General features: G+C 39.8%; 1 protein-coding gene across 7 annotated transcripts in view; it reads right to left on the bottom strand.

Moving 5' to 3' along the window:
- Window positions 1-15743, bottom strand: part of LOC107665323 (nesprin-1-like) — a 133934-nt gene that overhangs the window by 56773 nt on the left and 61418 nt on the right. For all 7 annotated transcript variants that reach the window (XM_016456151.1, XM_016456146.1, XM_016456149.1 and 4 more), the window contains 17 exons: window positions 13541-13711; window positions 11895-12221; window positions 11071-11223; window positions 10330-10497; window positions 9960-10136; window positions 8139-8285; window positions 7902-8027; window positions 7307-7483; window positions 6488-6753; window positions 4220-6374; window positions 3777-4114; window positions 3520-3664; window positions 3208-3417; window positions 1809-2089; window positions 1339-1504; window positions 1065-1220; window positions 110-262 (listed from right to left, as the gene is read on the bottom strand). In XM_016456151.1, the coding sequence (XP_016311637.1) occupies window positions 110-262; window positions 1065-1220; window positions 1339-1504; window positions 1809-2089; window positions 3208-3417; window positions 3520-3664; window positions 3777-4114; window positions 4220-6374; window positions 6488-6753; window positions 7307-7483; window positions 7902-8027; window positions 8139-8285; window positions 9960-10136; window positions 10330-10497; window positions 11071-11223; window positions 11895-12221; window positions 13541-13711 (5316 nt within the window). The remainder of the gene's footprint in view (window positions 1-109; window positions 263-1064; window positions 1221-1338; window positions 1505-1808; window positions 2090-3207; window positions 3418-3519; window positions 3665-3776; window positions 4115-4219; window positions 6375-6487; window positions 6754-7306; window positions 7484-7901; window positions 8028-8138; window positions 8286-9959; window positions 10137-10329; window positions 10498-11070; window positions 11224-11894; window positions 12222-13540; window positions 13712-15743) is intronic.

Raw genomic sequence — 15743 nt, 5'->3', positions numbered from 1 at the left:
TGCACAGAAGTCATTCTAAAGTACACTTCTGTCATCATTTACACTGTGCATTTCAGTAATCAGGGCAGAGTCTGTACCACAGCTTCCAAAGACTGTGCAGTATTCATACCTCTGTCTCCTCTTTAGCCTCCTCAACATCCACAGCCTTCTGCTTGAGTTTCAAAGAGATGAGTTTGACTTTCTGTGAGATATCCTGAAGTCTGGAGTTAAAGTCTTCTTTAATATCTCTGCTATGTTGGACCTCTCTTTCCCGTGCATGCACCTGAGCACATAAAAAATAAATAGGGAAGTGATAAAGAGACAAATTTTCAGTAGTCAAAATCAATACCAGTTACTGGTTTTCTGTTTTTTTCTTTTAAACCAAATTAGACTGGTCTTTTTGGCTGCATTTACATTGCAATGCCTACTGCACAGTAGACTTGTGCCGGTATTTGGTAATGCGATATATCACGGTAATGAACGTGCACGGTATTGTTATCGTGGGCACTTCTAAATACAGTGAATAATTATATATAATAAATTATTCAGAATTTTGAATGCATTTTAAGAATACTTTTCCCATAAACTGGTCAAAATGCACAACACCGCTGTATGCTGTGTGAAAGAAGCGCAAAGTTATTAAACCTGTTATACTGTATTATGACAGCACTTTTTTTAAAAACTGGTCTTATTGTAAAGGTCTTATTGTAAAGTGATACCTATTGGTCTTTATAGTTCTTTTGCACTTTAATCTGTGTAAAACTTAACTTTATACATTTTTCTGTATTGCTTTATTGCATTTAAATGTTCAGTTATTTTTGTTATAAGAAAAAGTTATTAAACCTGTTATACTGTATTATGACAGCACTTTTTTTAAAAACTACATTTCAATATCGTGATAATACCGTATACCGTGATAAAAGCATTAGCAATTAATCGCAACATGAAAATTTGATACCGGCATATCCCTACTGCACAGATCTTACATTTTGACACAAATCATATTTTTACATGTCTACATTAATCCCTCACCAGAATTCACTTTGTACCTGTATTCTTGACATTCCTAGAATGAATGAAGGTACCTGATCTTCTGCAGAACCCAGAGCCAGTGTAACCTCTGCCAGCTGGGTGCTGATCTCTGAAGGAAGGGTGGCCTTGAGGTCCTGGTATTTCATCTGCTGGCGATCTGCAATCTGCTCAAGGTTCTGGCGGTGAGACCGCATGCCTCCATGAGCCGTCTAGCAGAAACCACAAAAACATACCATACTTATCATCAGTAAAGTAAACTGGGTTGTAGGATGTTAGAATGCCAGTACTATCTGCATCTCCTACACTGTATAAGGTGGTTTGCATTACCTCCAGGTCAGTGAGCAGGTTATCCAGGTCTGCAGTGGGGCTCAGCAGCAGCCCCTGGGTATCCTGAATCCAGCCTTTCAGCAGGCCCAACTCCCTCACCACTTCCTCTCTCTCCCGCAGCTCCACCTGCACCTGCTGCCTGCTAGCACACACCTGCTGCAACAGACTGAGGGAGAAAAAGATACATATTATGCAAATGATAGAAGATGTAAAAGCAAATGAGAGAAAAGTAGAGTTGGAAATTTTTCTAAAATTACTGGAATTGGTTTCATGACATTTGGTTTGGTTAGCATTTTTCTGCAGATGTTTTCAAGTGTTAATGAAACATTAATCGAACTGAAAAAGTTACTGTTGTCTCTACAATTTTATAACTAAAACATTTAGTGGATTTATTACCTGCTCTTGAGCAGTAGGACAGACAGAATGACAGATAGAGCAGAACAGACAGGCAGACAGACAGAAATTCATACTCGTCATATTTCTCCTGAATGCTCTGAATTTCCAGCAGACATGGACTGTCTTGGTTGTGTTTGCTGTCTGTGGTGGATGCAGCGGCATGAGGATGGAGGAACAGGTTGAGCACATGGTGTCTGAGGAGGGTCAGGGCGCTGCTCTCTCTTTCCACCTCTCGACTGAAGGAATCATGGTACTCCAGAAGGCTGTGTAGGGCTGCCATACTAGAGGCTTTTTCCACCATGTTGTCAGGAACACGACTGTGCAGGTCCTCACAGACAGCTCGCATTTTCTCCAGCTAATCACAGAGAGATGTGGAATTGGTTACTCCAACAGATTCTACAGCTGTTAATATGTGCTACTGTTATGCTATAACATTTATTTTATTGTTAAAATTTTTTTATTGTTTATGTTGTTCTTTTTATGTATATATTTTTTAAATATTTAAATGTTCAGTTGCCATGTTAGTGATGTTACAAGTTTTGAACGTTCATTCAGATTCATGTAGATATAAAAAATACTATTTTTAGATTCAATCAAAGTGAGTCATTAAGAATTAATGCAGTGTAATTTATCCCTGGTTTGTCATTTATTAAACGAAAGGAGAAGATTCAGACATCAGTAACTGCGGACATCAAGGAACTCTTAATAATGAATTATTGATGAAACTGATTAAAAAAGCAAAACAAACTCTACTCTCTCTGTGCTACATACAGCTTTGCAAGCAACTGACTCATTCTTACTGAGTGATGTCATATCCTCAGCTGAATAATGAAACAGGCTTAGGTCACAAAGAAACTACACAGAATAAGTGTGCACTGCCAAAAATGAACAAGAAACAGTTACTGCTAACATGCTACTGATATGGATGTCTGGATAGCAATGTCTCTTCAATAATCTTTTGTATATTAAAGTATTCATGTTGAATAATCTGATATATAAAAAAGTAAATAGAGTGTGTTACACAGCATATCCCTCCATCAATGATGTCATTTCCTGTGATAGCAACAGAGATTTATGGGAGAAGTGGTGAGTTGGCAACTTCCATGTTGGGCTATTTTTGTATGGACTGTCATTGCCAAGCATTACATCATTCTCAGGCCATTGCCGGCAACTGATGCTCTTGTCTGATCACAGAACCACAGCCAAGATTTATTCAGCTCTACTACAGTGTCTCACTGCTTACAGAATAACTGCTTTTACTGTTTATGTTTTTTTTCGTCTGTTTATTTACTTAAAAATATACTATTCGGGCATCAATCAATCATTTTATGGCATTTTGCCTGCTTATTCAATCAAGTATTGTATCTGATTGCACTATTGCATTCGTTTGATTACATTCTCTGACATGCAGAATCATATAAAGAGTATCTTAGTGTAATGAGTTGAGAGTGTCTATCCATGAAGCTTCCCTACCTTCTCCCTGGTGCATCTCCAGTTACATGCAGAGTCCTGGAGGGCTTTCACCTGAGCTCGAGCAACACCGAACAACCGAGTCCACCGATGGCTCAGTGAACAAACTGACTGAGAAATAGTGTCTTTTATGGCAGGCTGAACAAACTGTGCTGCTTTAACTTTTAGTCCATTCAGTGCATCTTCAAGACCCTGAACTTGTGACATAATATTCTGTAGAAAAGAAGAAATAAGAAATATTTAGAAAAGCTGCAACACCCAATTTAAAGTCAATGTATAAGAAGTAGACAATGAAACACATGCTTAGTCATAAACCTGGTATAAACAGTGCTTGTCTTCAGCATCTTGTTCAGAGTTTGCTCTGGCAGTTGTGAACTCCGTCATCCTTTTCTCTACTTCATTCATCTGCCTGATAACTTCATCTGTTTCATCTTGGAAGGATCTCCACTGAGTTATGCTTCTAACAAAGAAATAAAGTGACGAATAAAGTGTGCAACAGGCAGATACAAGTTTGGGTCTTGTGCGCCTTATTTAAATCTATTTAAATATCCAAATAACCTCATTAGCATTACCGTTGCAAGTTGTCTTGATGTTGTTTTAGCTGCTCAAAGACCTCTGTGCCCTTATGATAAGACTCCTCACAATGTTGCTGGATTTGCTTCATTACAGTAGGGCTCAAAAAGTCACCCATTTGAGGAACTAGATCTTGCATTTTTTGCATCGTACCCTTGACAGATTGTTCCCGGCCTGTTATATTTTCTAATTCCTTGAGGCAGTCTGAAATTTTCTCCAGGTCTACCTCTTGTGGGGCCTGCTTAAGTAGAGCACCAGTGTCCTCAAACCACTGCTGGACAGTTTGCAAGGAATGGTGGTATCCTTGGAGCAGCGACAGAATAGACTGCAAGGCCACCTGAGGAAGCACATCACAATTTAAAGAAACATTAAGCTAGCCTTCAGTATTTTATTACTCAGTCAGAAAACATAGGCGGACTGTCAGGAATTAATAATACCTTACCTGTTTGGTGTTGACAGCTTGTTGTAGATCACCCTTTAGTTTTGGAATATCCATTAAAGTGGTTTCAAAGATTTTTGGAAATGGCTTTTGATCGTTGATGTACTTCTGTTTCTCTTCATTAGTAACATATTCTAATACTCTAAACCTAGATTTCATTTCTTCTTGAAGTGCTGACAGTGACCTGACCTCCTCCTGCACAAGGAGGAGCACAATCTCAATTTTTGCTTCTTCAAACATTAATGGACATCTTAATCGATCCCAAAGACTCTTGAGCCAGTCTATTGATACTTTAATATCAGTTTGAAAATCCTTATTTCCCATAAAACCTCTCTCACATTCTTCTGTGTGTGTATTAATCTCTTGCTTTAAAGTAAGAAGTTGTTCCTCCCTGAAGATAACCTGAGTCTTAAGGGTCTTTGAGTCATTTTGTGCTTTGAGACCCTCTGGATAGGAACTAACCTCTTCAAGAAATCTTGATAGGTTGTGTAGTGTAGATAATCTCTCCATGGCATCTGTCTCCTCATCTCCTTCGGAGTCTAGTTTGCCAAGCTGTCCCTTTAATCTAGTAATGCTATAGTCCATTTTCTCAATAACTGTTCGATGGTCATTTAATAATTTTAATGTTTTCCTTAATTCTTTCATCTTACACTCGATCTGCTGGTTAAGACTGTCGTGGAGATAAACTAGCTGGTCAATGACTTCAGGAGCATATGGCTGACCCATGACAAGATAATCCTGAGTTTTACCCCTAAGATCTTTCATTCCCTGAAAGAGATTTGCAAGACCTTTCATGAGATCTTCATAACTGCTGTGCAATCTTTCTCCCTCTTCTAGGCTTTGGTTGGCTGACTTCATCTCTAAACCATCACATTTCTCCTGAAGTTCCTTCAAAGCTTTTCGTGTAACATCGATGAGGGACTCAAACTCCCTGCGGTCCAAAAGCACTAGTTGGATCCTGTCGCGTTTCTCTCTGATCAACAACAGCATGTCATTATATTGTTGTGGAAGGCCATTGAGTTTCTCATCTAGGTAGCAGTGGTCAACCTCATTTAAGGTGGGAAGAATCTCCTGTCCTGCCCTTTGGACAATGAGCAAAAGGTTTTCATACTCTGAAGCATGATCATGAAGCTGTTGGTATTCAGTCAGCTGGTTCTGAAGCTCCTCATCATTCCCGCTCAAGTCAGTAATTGGAAATGTAGCTACCTCTGCTTGTTTTAGCCACTCGCAGATCCTGTCAAGGTCCACTTTAAAGTACTTCCGAATGACAAGCGCTTTCTCCAGATGCTGCAGATGCTCCGTGCTTTTCTGCAAGGAAGCCTCGAAGGTAACTTGCAACTCCTCCAGCTTCTGAAGGGTCTCCTTCTTCTCCTCGTCAGTTGCATCCTTCACTAATCCTCGTCCCTGTACCCAAAGAGATGTAAGCTCCACCTGATATGCTCTTAGGCTGCTGGTAAAATTCTTGCAAGTTGACACCTGCTTGTGTAGTACATTTGGTAGGAGCGCCACATGATCATCTGCAAGAGTCCTCTGCTCTTGCTTCCTGATCCATTCAGCTGCTCTGTCGAGGGCTTGTAGGAATTGTGTTCGTTCTGTAAACACTTTACTGAGGCTTTTACGATACTGAGCCGCCTTAGTTCCAAGCGATTCTACTTCTGTCTGTGCTTCCTGGACCAACGTCTGCAGCTTCCTCCTTTCATTAAGACCAAGGCGAGAGGAAAGGCTATTGGCATCTTTCACAGCCTCTGCCAGAAGCTTCTGTTTGGCCTCCAATTCTGCACAAAAGCTCAAGTGATCAAACAGAAAGCTTTGGGCCAAATCTGGAGGGGGGCTGGTCTTGAGAACCTCAGACAGGGATGGCTTCTGCAACTCAGCCCACTCTTGAGCCTCGCACAAATGGTCCTCGATTTGACTCAATTCTTCCAGTGTCTGCGCTGAATCTTGGATTTTCTGCAGGACAAGGGATTCCACCTGGGTCCAACGTTGCTCCAGGTAACCCACCTGCTCCTTAACCAGGTCTCTATCTGCTAAGCTCAGACGAGGCAGGATCCCGTGCCTATTATTTCTCAGGTCATCGAGCACACATCTCTGGTCCTGCAGGTCTGTGGATAACTTCTTTAAGGCATCCAGACACTCAGATGTGCTTTCAATATCTCCCCTAGAAAAGATTCAGTGTTTTTGTGAACAAAGAGAAGAATGACTGAAGATTAACACATGGCAACTATCAAACATAAATATGTTGTGCAAAATTTGAAAGGAAATGTTGCATGCCTGGCCAATTGACCCCATTTCTTGGACAGCTGGTCAAACAACTCCTCCACCATACAATTGCAGTCATGATAGTCCCCGCTCCTCTGTAGATCCTCCTCTTTCTGGTTCAGCAGCTGTGCAGCCTGTCTGCCGAGATCCAGCCAAGCACAGCGCAGACGACCAACTTCCATAAGCTCAGGAGACTCCTGACCAGCCGTTAGCCTATTAATGCTCTCTCTCAGCTGGGTCAGATCAACCTGCCTGGCTCGCATCTCCTGGATAAAGTCCTTTGTGGCATGAAATACGGGGTGTTATTAATAAATGCTGCCTGTCTTTATTTGATATCCTGCAAAATGGACAGCTCTGGATGACACCCTCTCTTACTGGCAGAGAGTGAGCTTTGAGGTAATTGGGGTTTTCATTCAATCTATTGTTGACAATTCTCAGCACATCCAGAGATGGTAATATGTGCTATTTTTCACACACAATGAAGGGGTCTGCCTGGATGCTGCTATTACAGGCACTGACAAATCAATTCACACATCCATAATTAAACCCAGACGAGTAATCTGGGGAGAAATCTTTATTAATGAATGAAGCTTCCTGCCAGGAAATGTAAGAGAGGTCAAAGCTCACCAGAGCTTTCAGCAATATATAATAGACTGCATCTGATTAACTAATAAACAGATACCATACAAAATTTGTGCATAAGGTATTAATGTAATAACAAATTTGCTGTAGTGTTTCTCAAAAATCTCAAATAACCCATGTTTCATAAAAATGGGTAATCATTTAGCTGTCTTCAAATGGCTGTCATCTGGACACAAAGCTGTCGCTTACCTGAGCCTGGTCCAGCTGGTTCTGAGCAACCTTTGGCTCGAGCTCAGCTGGCCTCCTTAACATGCTCTGGAGGAGTTGTTCAGCCTCAAGAAGACGACACTCAAGGTTGGAACGCAAGTCTTTGATCTCTCTCCAGTTATCTGCTAGTTCTTGAGATTCCAGCATCCTCTCCTCGATCTGCATTAGGTAGAAAGCATCTCTAAACATTTTCCAAACTAATCTAATAATATGAGTTTTGTGATGTATTATCATATTTTAAAATTGATAAAAAATCTTAAATCAATAAAACCTACACAAACTGTTTTTAAATGCTTTTGTGTTTCAAGAAACTTTGCGCTTTCTTGCAAAAAGTGTTGTGTTCCCCTGGAAAGCTTTGCGATGAAAAAAAGCATTGATAAATAGTTTTTCCTCTCACCTCACATTATTTCTATCAACAAGTTTGCGGTTGCCTGTAAATGGGGAAATGTTTTTGCAAGCGAATGCAAAGTTTTTCCTCCCATCACCATTTAGGAGCTCCGTATAAAGTGCCTGTAGTTGAAGAAGCTACTAAAACCTGAAGTATGAATGTATTCTTAAAATTCTATTAGTCACTCACCTGAAGTTTGACCTGCTGTATCTCAGCAGCCGTCTCTTGTACTTTCTCATCAGAAAGATCACAGATGGAGCACACCAGCTGCAAATAGGTACTAGCCTGTTCCTGCAGAGTTCGATCCTGCTTCATCTGATGGAATATTTAAGAGACCCCCAGAAGAACTGATGATAGAGTCTGGCTTTCTTATTCTTCATTGTGCCACTTTTGTGTACATGCACAAAGCAACATAAAAATGTATACCTGTGCTAGCGCCTCCTGTAGGCAGTGTGGTGCATGTGGAGGAATCTGTATCTCCTCTTGTACATTTGAAAGCCACGTCTGACACTGTTGCAAAGTATCCCGCAGACTTACATGCTTCTGCAGTTCCCGATCCAGACTCTGATACACCTGCACAAACAGACATGACATAATTTGCCTCAAGACTTAAAATAACCACACTGCATGTAGTGGCCAAACGTAATTAGCTAAAATTGAAACAATACCAGTTATAGAAGTCATAACTGAGCCAATTCATAATGTAACATTTAAATTATGCACCTCAAAGGGTATTTTAAGTAATCCTTAGCTGTATAAAACTGGAACAGCATGACTCTGACATATTTGAGGAGCAAAACAGAAAATGACATGAGTGGCATACGGTTAACCACGCTAAATCGGGTCAACATAAAGCAAAGCCCATTTAACAGGTGTTGAATGCTCTGGCATCCCTAATCCCATGAGCAGAAAAGCTGACGCTGATTGACATTCTTAATTCACGAGCCCTCGTTGGGGGCAGGCAACGACAGGCTTGCTTTGGCAGACGGCAGGAGTTGGCAGAGCACATGCAGACCGAGGAACTCATTGACCAGACTGCCAGGTGGCGGGATTTACCGGATGGCATTGTTCTGGCAAGGTTGGCACAAGATGTTGGTACGGGGTATAAACTAGCAAACCATAAGGGAGAGGTTCTATCAATGTCTCGGCTTGTTTTGACAGAATTGGACTTGATGGGTAAAATAAAACTGGGAAGGGGGCGAGGTATTAATAAACTGGGTGGTTTGCTCAGAGAGTGACTGAGCAGGCAATGTGTCAGATGGCAGAGAGTAGTTGCCATATTAGGGGTGCGTGTGATTAGGGTTCTTAGAGGAAAGCAGGTGGCAGCTTTTGGAACGATACTGCAAGAGCTGGAGTAGGGGGGAAATGGTGATTTGCAAAGGGGGGTATATGTGCTCCCTTTCATTGCCGTGGGCTTTAATGATATGCTTTCATGGAGAAATGATTTCTTAGTGCCTCCTGATGGGTCTTCTTGTAATGACACTGGCATGCAGAAGTCAAAATGTCAAGCACATTTCTTTGCCAGACATGCCTAGTTTATTGACTGCCTGGTAAGGGTTGTTTAATCTGATTTAGACAAATACACTGAAAGGAGAATTTTGTCAGCACTTTAGTTGGACCTGTGCAACTAGGAAGCCAGGCAGGGTGGATTAAAATAATCAGGAGGTTCTGGAAGTGTGGCAGAAAGTTGGCACACACTTGAGCTTACTGCTGGAACAAAGCTTTGATGTGAGCAGAGGGACAATAAACAATGACACCAGCGCAATGACTAGAAATCATACAATTAATGAGCACTAAAACTTAAAAATTGCAATATAGGAGAATTTACTGGAAATAACTAATAATCAATCAATCAATCAATCAATTAATCTTATTATTATTAATTGTTTATTCAATTATTATTATGCTGCTTGAACAGTTTGTTCAAAATTTTAAATAAAACTGCATTAAAACTCCCTTATCATTTTCAACCAAGCCAGAGTAATTTGTAAAAATGTCATGAGTTGTTAATTGTCCAAGACCTCTGCCCCTATGTGGCTGATAGGACATAATTGACTGCGTTTAAACAACTATTTTATGTTTGCAGATATTTTTACAGGCCAATAACGGATGCACCATTGTGTCCATCGTTAATCACACTCCTGCCTATATTAATCGTGGGTCTTTATATACTATCGTAGGTCTATATGCACAGTAAACATCGGCACAATGCTGGTCTTATGCTGGTGTGTTGGCAAGGAAACTCACACGCTGGGCAGTGCTGCAGATGGCAGAGTAGCTGTCTCTTGCTCCCTGCTGGTTGTTCTGAATTTGCTGGCGAAGCCGAGCCTGCAGGCGCTCGCTGCAGCCGGACAACAGCTCCTCTCCCTTTTCCTTTAGTGTAGCCAAACACTCCTCAAAACCTGCTATCTCCTCCATAATAGCCTGAGATGAGACAATATGTGCAAATAAATTTAACACAAAAGGTTCTCCTAGCAATAGCTTTAAATATTCTTGTGAATACCAATATTTACCGAAACTGTTATGACAACATTTTTTATGTGGGTAAACAAAATGCAGATGTGTGTTTGGTTATTTATAGGGTTCTGCTCTTCTGTGAAGCTTTGTGATTTGTCACCTTATGTCTGGCTAGCTGCTGAGTGGCAGCTTCCAGGCCACCGCCTGATGATGGGTCAGGAGTCACCATCCTGCTGGACATCTGCAACAACCAACGTTCAATTTCCTGTACATCTTTGTGGTAAGCTTCCTGTTTCTTCACCTGGGCCTCCAATCTGTGAACGTGGGTCTAAGGAAATATATTTAAATTACAGAAATGATCAAGACATTTGCAAGCACTCAAACTAAAGAACCTATATAAACACACAGCTGGAAACTCTCATGCCATAAAGAGCTTCTGACAGCTGTGAGCATGAGATGAATTATTTGAAAGTGAGTATTCATGGCACTGATTGCAGGGTTAATGGATGCCATCTTGGAGGAAATAGCACATAAAGCCTCCAAATTAATATTCAAAAGCTTAAAAGGGAAATAATCTACACATTCATAGCAATTTGTTTCTCCCCACTATTTATAATTTGCTATTTAGTTTTAAATTATTCTAAATGTATATGACTGTTACCCTTCCCAATTGCTAAAAACAAACATTGATATGTAAATGTTGGAGGTCATGCATTAATGTTCTGATATCACGGCATGTTCTGAATGACAAGTTTTGCTGCTTAGTGTTTATAACACACTGGGTGGACCGGGCAGGGAGCTTTATGTACATTAGCGTATGTAACTATTTCACAAAAGCAATTGTTTTCCATGTTATGTTGCATTTAAATGATTATAGTTTTTGTAATCTTTTTGAACTCACCCTTGCTGAGCCACACAGCTCCTGGTAGTCTGCCTGTAGTCTGGTCATGTTGTCTGTGATGGAAGGGGAGTGGAGGAGGGTCACCAGAGTTTCTCCTTTCTCTAGCACAAAGCTCACGGCAGAATCACGTGATAGCAAAGTCTGCTCTACAGCCTGGACACAACAGAACAATGAAATACGATACAGAGACAAAAACTGATTATTCAGCAAGGACACATTAAACTGATCAAAAGTGACAGTAAAGCCTTTTGCACTGTTAAAAAGATTTCTATTTCTAATAAATGCTGTTCTTTTTAACTTTAAATTCATCGAAGAATGCAGAAACTAAATATTTCATGATTTCCACAAAAATATTAAGGAATGCAATTGTTTCCAACATTGAAAATAATAAGAAATGTCACTTGAGCACCAAATTAGCATATTAGAATGATTTCTGATCATTAAGGATCAAGCTGCTGAAAATTCAACTTTGCCATCACAGGAATAAATTACATTTTAAAGTATATTATTATAATAGTAAAGTTATTTTAAATTGTAATAATATTTCACAATATTACAGTTTTCTGTATTTTGCAGCCTTCATGAGCAAAAGGGACTTAATATAAATAAAGTGCCAATCATAAATAAAAAACAAATTTACATATATGTATATATTTACAATGTATTTTATATATACATTAATGCTTGCAAAAGATCTTTGAAAATGCTACTGATTTTAAAAATAAGAAGGGGGACTACCACTTTTGTTGACAAAGCTAGTCACAAGTACAGATTTCATATCAGTTAAAGACTGTAAAACAAAGACTGTAAAACAAATCACCGACCTTGTACTTGTTCAGCTGGGCTTTCCTCTGGTAAAGTTCTACTTTGGGTTCAACAGTGGAACTGAGAAGGGCTCGAGTCTCCCTAAGCCACTGCATTTGGCTCTTGTAGCGCTCTTGGAAATCTTTATAGAGCACAATGCTCCTTTCCAGGGTTGCATGCTCTTCCCGTAGCCCCAGAATAAGCTCTTCGAGCTGTGATCGACCTGTTCGCACTTCCTTCTCTAGTCTGGATGCTCCAGGGTCATCCAAGAAGGAAACGGCCTGCTCTGCAACTTCTCGAAGTGTTTTAAGCAGGCTGTGACCTTGATCCATGTCCCCCTGTAGAGACTGCAGGGTGAGAGAATCTTTTAAACAACGAACGAAAGGGTACAAAAAGAACAACAATAACAAACAAACAAAAATCAATAATTTAATGAGCCACAGGAAAGATATTCATGCCTTCCTCAGTGTGCAACCAAGACAAGTACATTTTCTGTTTCTGACAGCTTCTGATCCTCTCCATTCACGTGGAGCTTCAGGTTTTGAGAGTGCTCCTCTGAAGTGGACTTTTCTGATGGGTACTTTGAAGCCTGCCGGACTCCTGACACCTGTGTGCGGAGACCCGGTGAGGCCCCAGTCAGAGATACGAGAGGAAGACCCAATTACCCAGGCCTTAAATGGGGCTGCTGCAGCAGTGTTTCTCCGGCAACGACTGCACTCGGCCCCTCCTAGTCCTTTACCTTTAAGCGGGAAGCTTCTCTATATGATATCAACCTCTTGTCTCTACAAAGAGCAGTACATGAGAGCTGGACAGCTGGATCTGGAGCTACTGCTGCGGTACTGACAGGGAAAGCAGCCCCAGTGTTTTAATGATCATCTCCACACACAAATAAGGAAATGAGAAGTTAGTGATGCGAAGAGGTGTAGGATCCAAGGATAATTGGGCAAAGAAATATGATCTGGCGATAGAAATGTACACTTAATTGGCTGTTTATTAATTCACAAATACATGCATCTATACCCCTAACATTACAGGGTGTACAGATCTCTATGTGGCATTGCTATTAGCATCTGTGTGGCACTATTGATCTTCACAAGAATTATATGCACCGAATGAGTAGTATATGTGCGTAAAGGAAAAGAGTGTTATGTGATGTTGAAGCTGCAAGGGCATTGCATCAATTACACAGTCTGTGCCAGCAGGTTCCACAGACAGACCATTCCTTCATCTCAGCTATCACAGTGGGGGGAGTGTGTGAAGTGGCTGTGTGCGCGTGTGCACGTAGGGTGCAATCGTGCTAAAGCTTTCTGTTGCTTTGTGTAGTAGACATATTGATCATATCCTTAAGAAGACAAAGAGACTCGTACTTGTACACACACAGACGCACTGGCTCTTACGATCTCAAACATGAGCGCAAAACTGTGCCAGGCCCGCTGAGAGTCCTAGTCTGTGGTGTGTGTATGTGTGTAATTTTATCAGGCCCAGGCCAAATCAATAGTTGTTAAACCTCAGGATAAAAAGGGGTGACAGTTTCATCTGTTCATCTGATCCTTCAACTTTAAAAGGAAAAAATTAAACCCTGTAGAAGTGTTTATCTATAGTCTCTTTTGTATGTACAAGTTACATGAACATGCTATGTACAGTTTGTGTTTTCACTGGGCCATACCTCTAGCCTCTTCATCTTCTTTTCCATTGTAATGCGATCGAGAGCCTCTGTCCTTTCGGTAACGATTTTGAAATTCTTCCTCACTGTGCACAACCAATCAGAGAAGGTCCTGAGAGCATTTTGAGCCTCTGTGATTTTCTGCATCTCTTCCTGGAGCTGTTTGAGGGTGTCCTGAATGATGGAAGAAGAAATCATAAGGCTTATTGTCAAGAACGCTCGGAATTCTGTCTCATCAGCATGAAGTGTTTTGATTGATCCAATGCCGCACACTCGCTAGCGTTCACCACTGGAGGTTTGAGGCTAAGCTATTTTGCCATGTTCTTCACTTGACATGCAGATCCCTCATGCACATGGCACCAATTAACTCTTTTGCACTGTGCCGCGCCACGCGCACACCTATCTGCGGAGACGTAATAGCTTTTGACTGCAGTGCATGTGGCGGCCTGTTGTTTCTCACAGAATAATTACACGCTCTATTCTGTGTCGCAGTCAGAGTGTGTGCATGTTAGAGAGAAGTGGGCAGGAAGGAGAGGTGTTACAGCAAGTGTTAAAAACAATTCTGCTGCTGCCACAAAAGCAGCAGCACCGATTGATGGGCAAGATTGAATCCTATATTTTTTTATTTTTCCAGTGTGTAGGGTTTTTTTTGTCATCACAGTGGGTCACAGGAGCTGGTTTACCAGGTTGGATAGCTTCCAATGTTTAGATGGCTGAGAAATTAGACTCATCAGTGTGCTTTGGCAGCAAAGTGAGAGGTGACTCAATGACACAAGGTTCTATTAAAAGAAACGTCATTGTAGAAACAGAATATCAAGTAGAAATTCAAATTTAATTAAACTCAAAAAAGGTTTAATTATTTAGCGAATTTAAAAACAGACAATTTAATAATAATGATCAATAATAATGACTGCAATAATTTTACCACATAAAAATAAAACAACTGGTCTATTGCATTTCTGTACTTCAGAAACATAGGAATAGGAATTATAAGGGAAGAAAAGGAGAGAAAATACAGTTTTAAAATGCCTTTGCAAAAAATACCAAGGGATACAGTGTTTTTTATTATCATTTATACAAATTTATAGTATTTAGCAATATTTTGGATTAGCTATTTTCAGTTTTAATTTTAAGTTTTAGTAATTTTGTTATGTGTATTTTTATTACCATGGTTTTTATATATATATTTCTATTTAGTTTTAATTTATTTTAGTCATTTTAATACTTCTATTTAAACTTATTTGATTTCGTTTAGTTGCCAAGACAACATTTCTAATATTCATTTAAGTTTTTTAATTTTAATTTTAAATTTTATTTTATTTGCGCTTCATTTCAATTAAAGAATTTTTTAACAGTATTGGTTGTAGTCAACGATAACACTGGGAAAGAGATTGAGCGAGGATTTGGAGAGAAAAATGAGAGATCCCAAGCAAAAACCAGAGGATTTTCACATTATTTGTGAAAAATGAGTAAAAGGACACTTGCAGTAGTGCTGGGCGGTATACCGGTTCATACCGAATACCGGTTTTTATTTTTGTTACGATATGAATTTTGAAAATACCGCAATACCGGTATATGTCACTTAATCAACGTTCGGAACGCGACACTGTTTGAAAATAGAACGTGATGACGCAGAAGAACTCATCCACAATATCCACATTGACCGCCAGAAATATCCACCGCCCTGCCATCAGCTCCCGGGTCTCACACACACGAGCGCGACTTTAGCACTAGATTTTGAAACTTTCAGACCCTTTAAGCGGCTTTTTTCCATAGAATATAAATACTGACAAACCTAGCGACTTTTTTGGATAAACCTTAGCGATGGTTCTTATTCCCTATAATGCACAGGGCTAATTTATCAAATTATGCCATTAGTATTTGTGTATATTGAAAGCATATGAAAAGTAGAGATGTAAAATGAGCATTTGTATCACGCTCCCATGTTTAGGTAAAGCACTTTCACTTTAATGGCAATCAATGTTATTTTCTTTGTGAAATGGCTGAATATAAATGTATAATCTCAGAGAAAAAAAGGTACAACGCTGTCACTTTGGATGTACCCTAAAGTACAAAAGTAAAAAAAAATTTTTTTTTTCACATTAACTTGTGAATATTAGTACCTTAAAGTTACATATTAATATTTATATATTGTTATACATTGTTATATATATATATATATATATATATATACACACATATATAT

The sequence above is a fragment of the Sinocyclocheilus anshuiensis genome, unplaced genomic scaffold (genome assembly GCF_001515605.1).
Source record: "Sinocyclocheilus anshuiensis isolate Anshui unplaced genomic scaffold, SAMN03320099.WGS_v1.1 scaffold199, whole genome shotgun sequence".
Classification (NCBI taxonomy): Eukaryota; Metazoa; Chordata; class Actinopteri; order Cypriniformes; family Cyprinidae; genus Sinocyclocheilus; species Sinocyclocheilus anshuiensis.
This window is presented reverse-complemented; position numbering and strand designations above follow the sequence as displayed.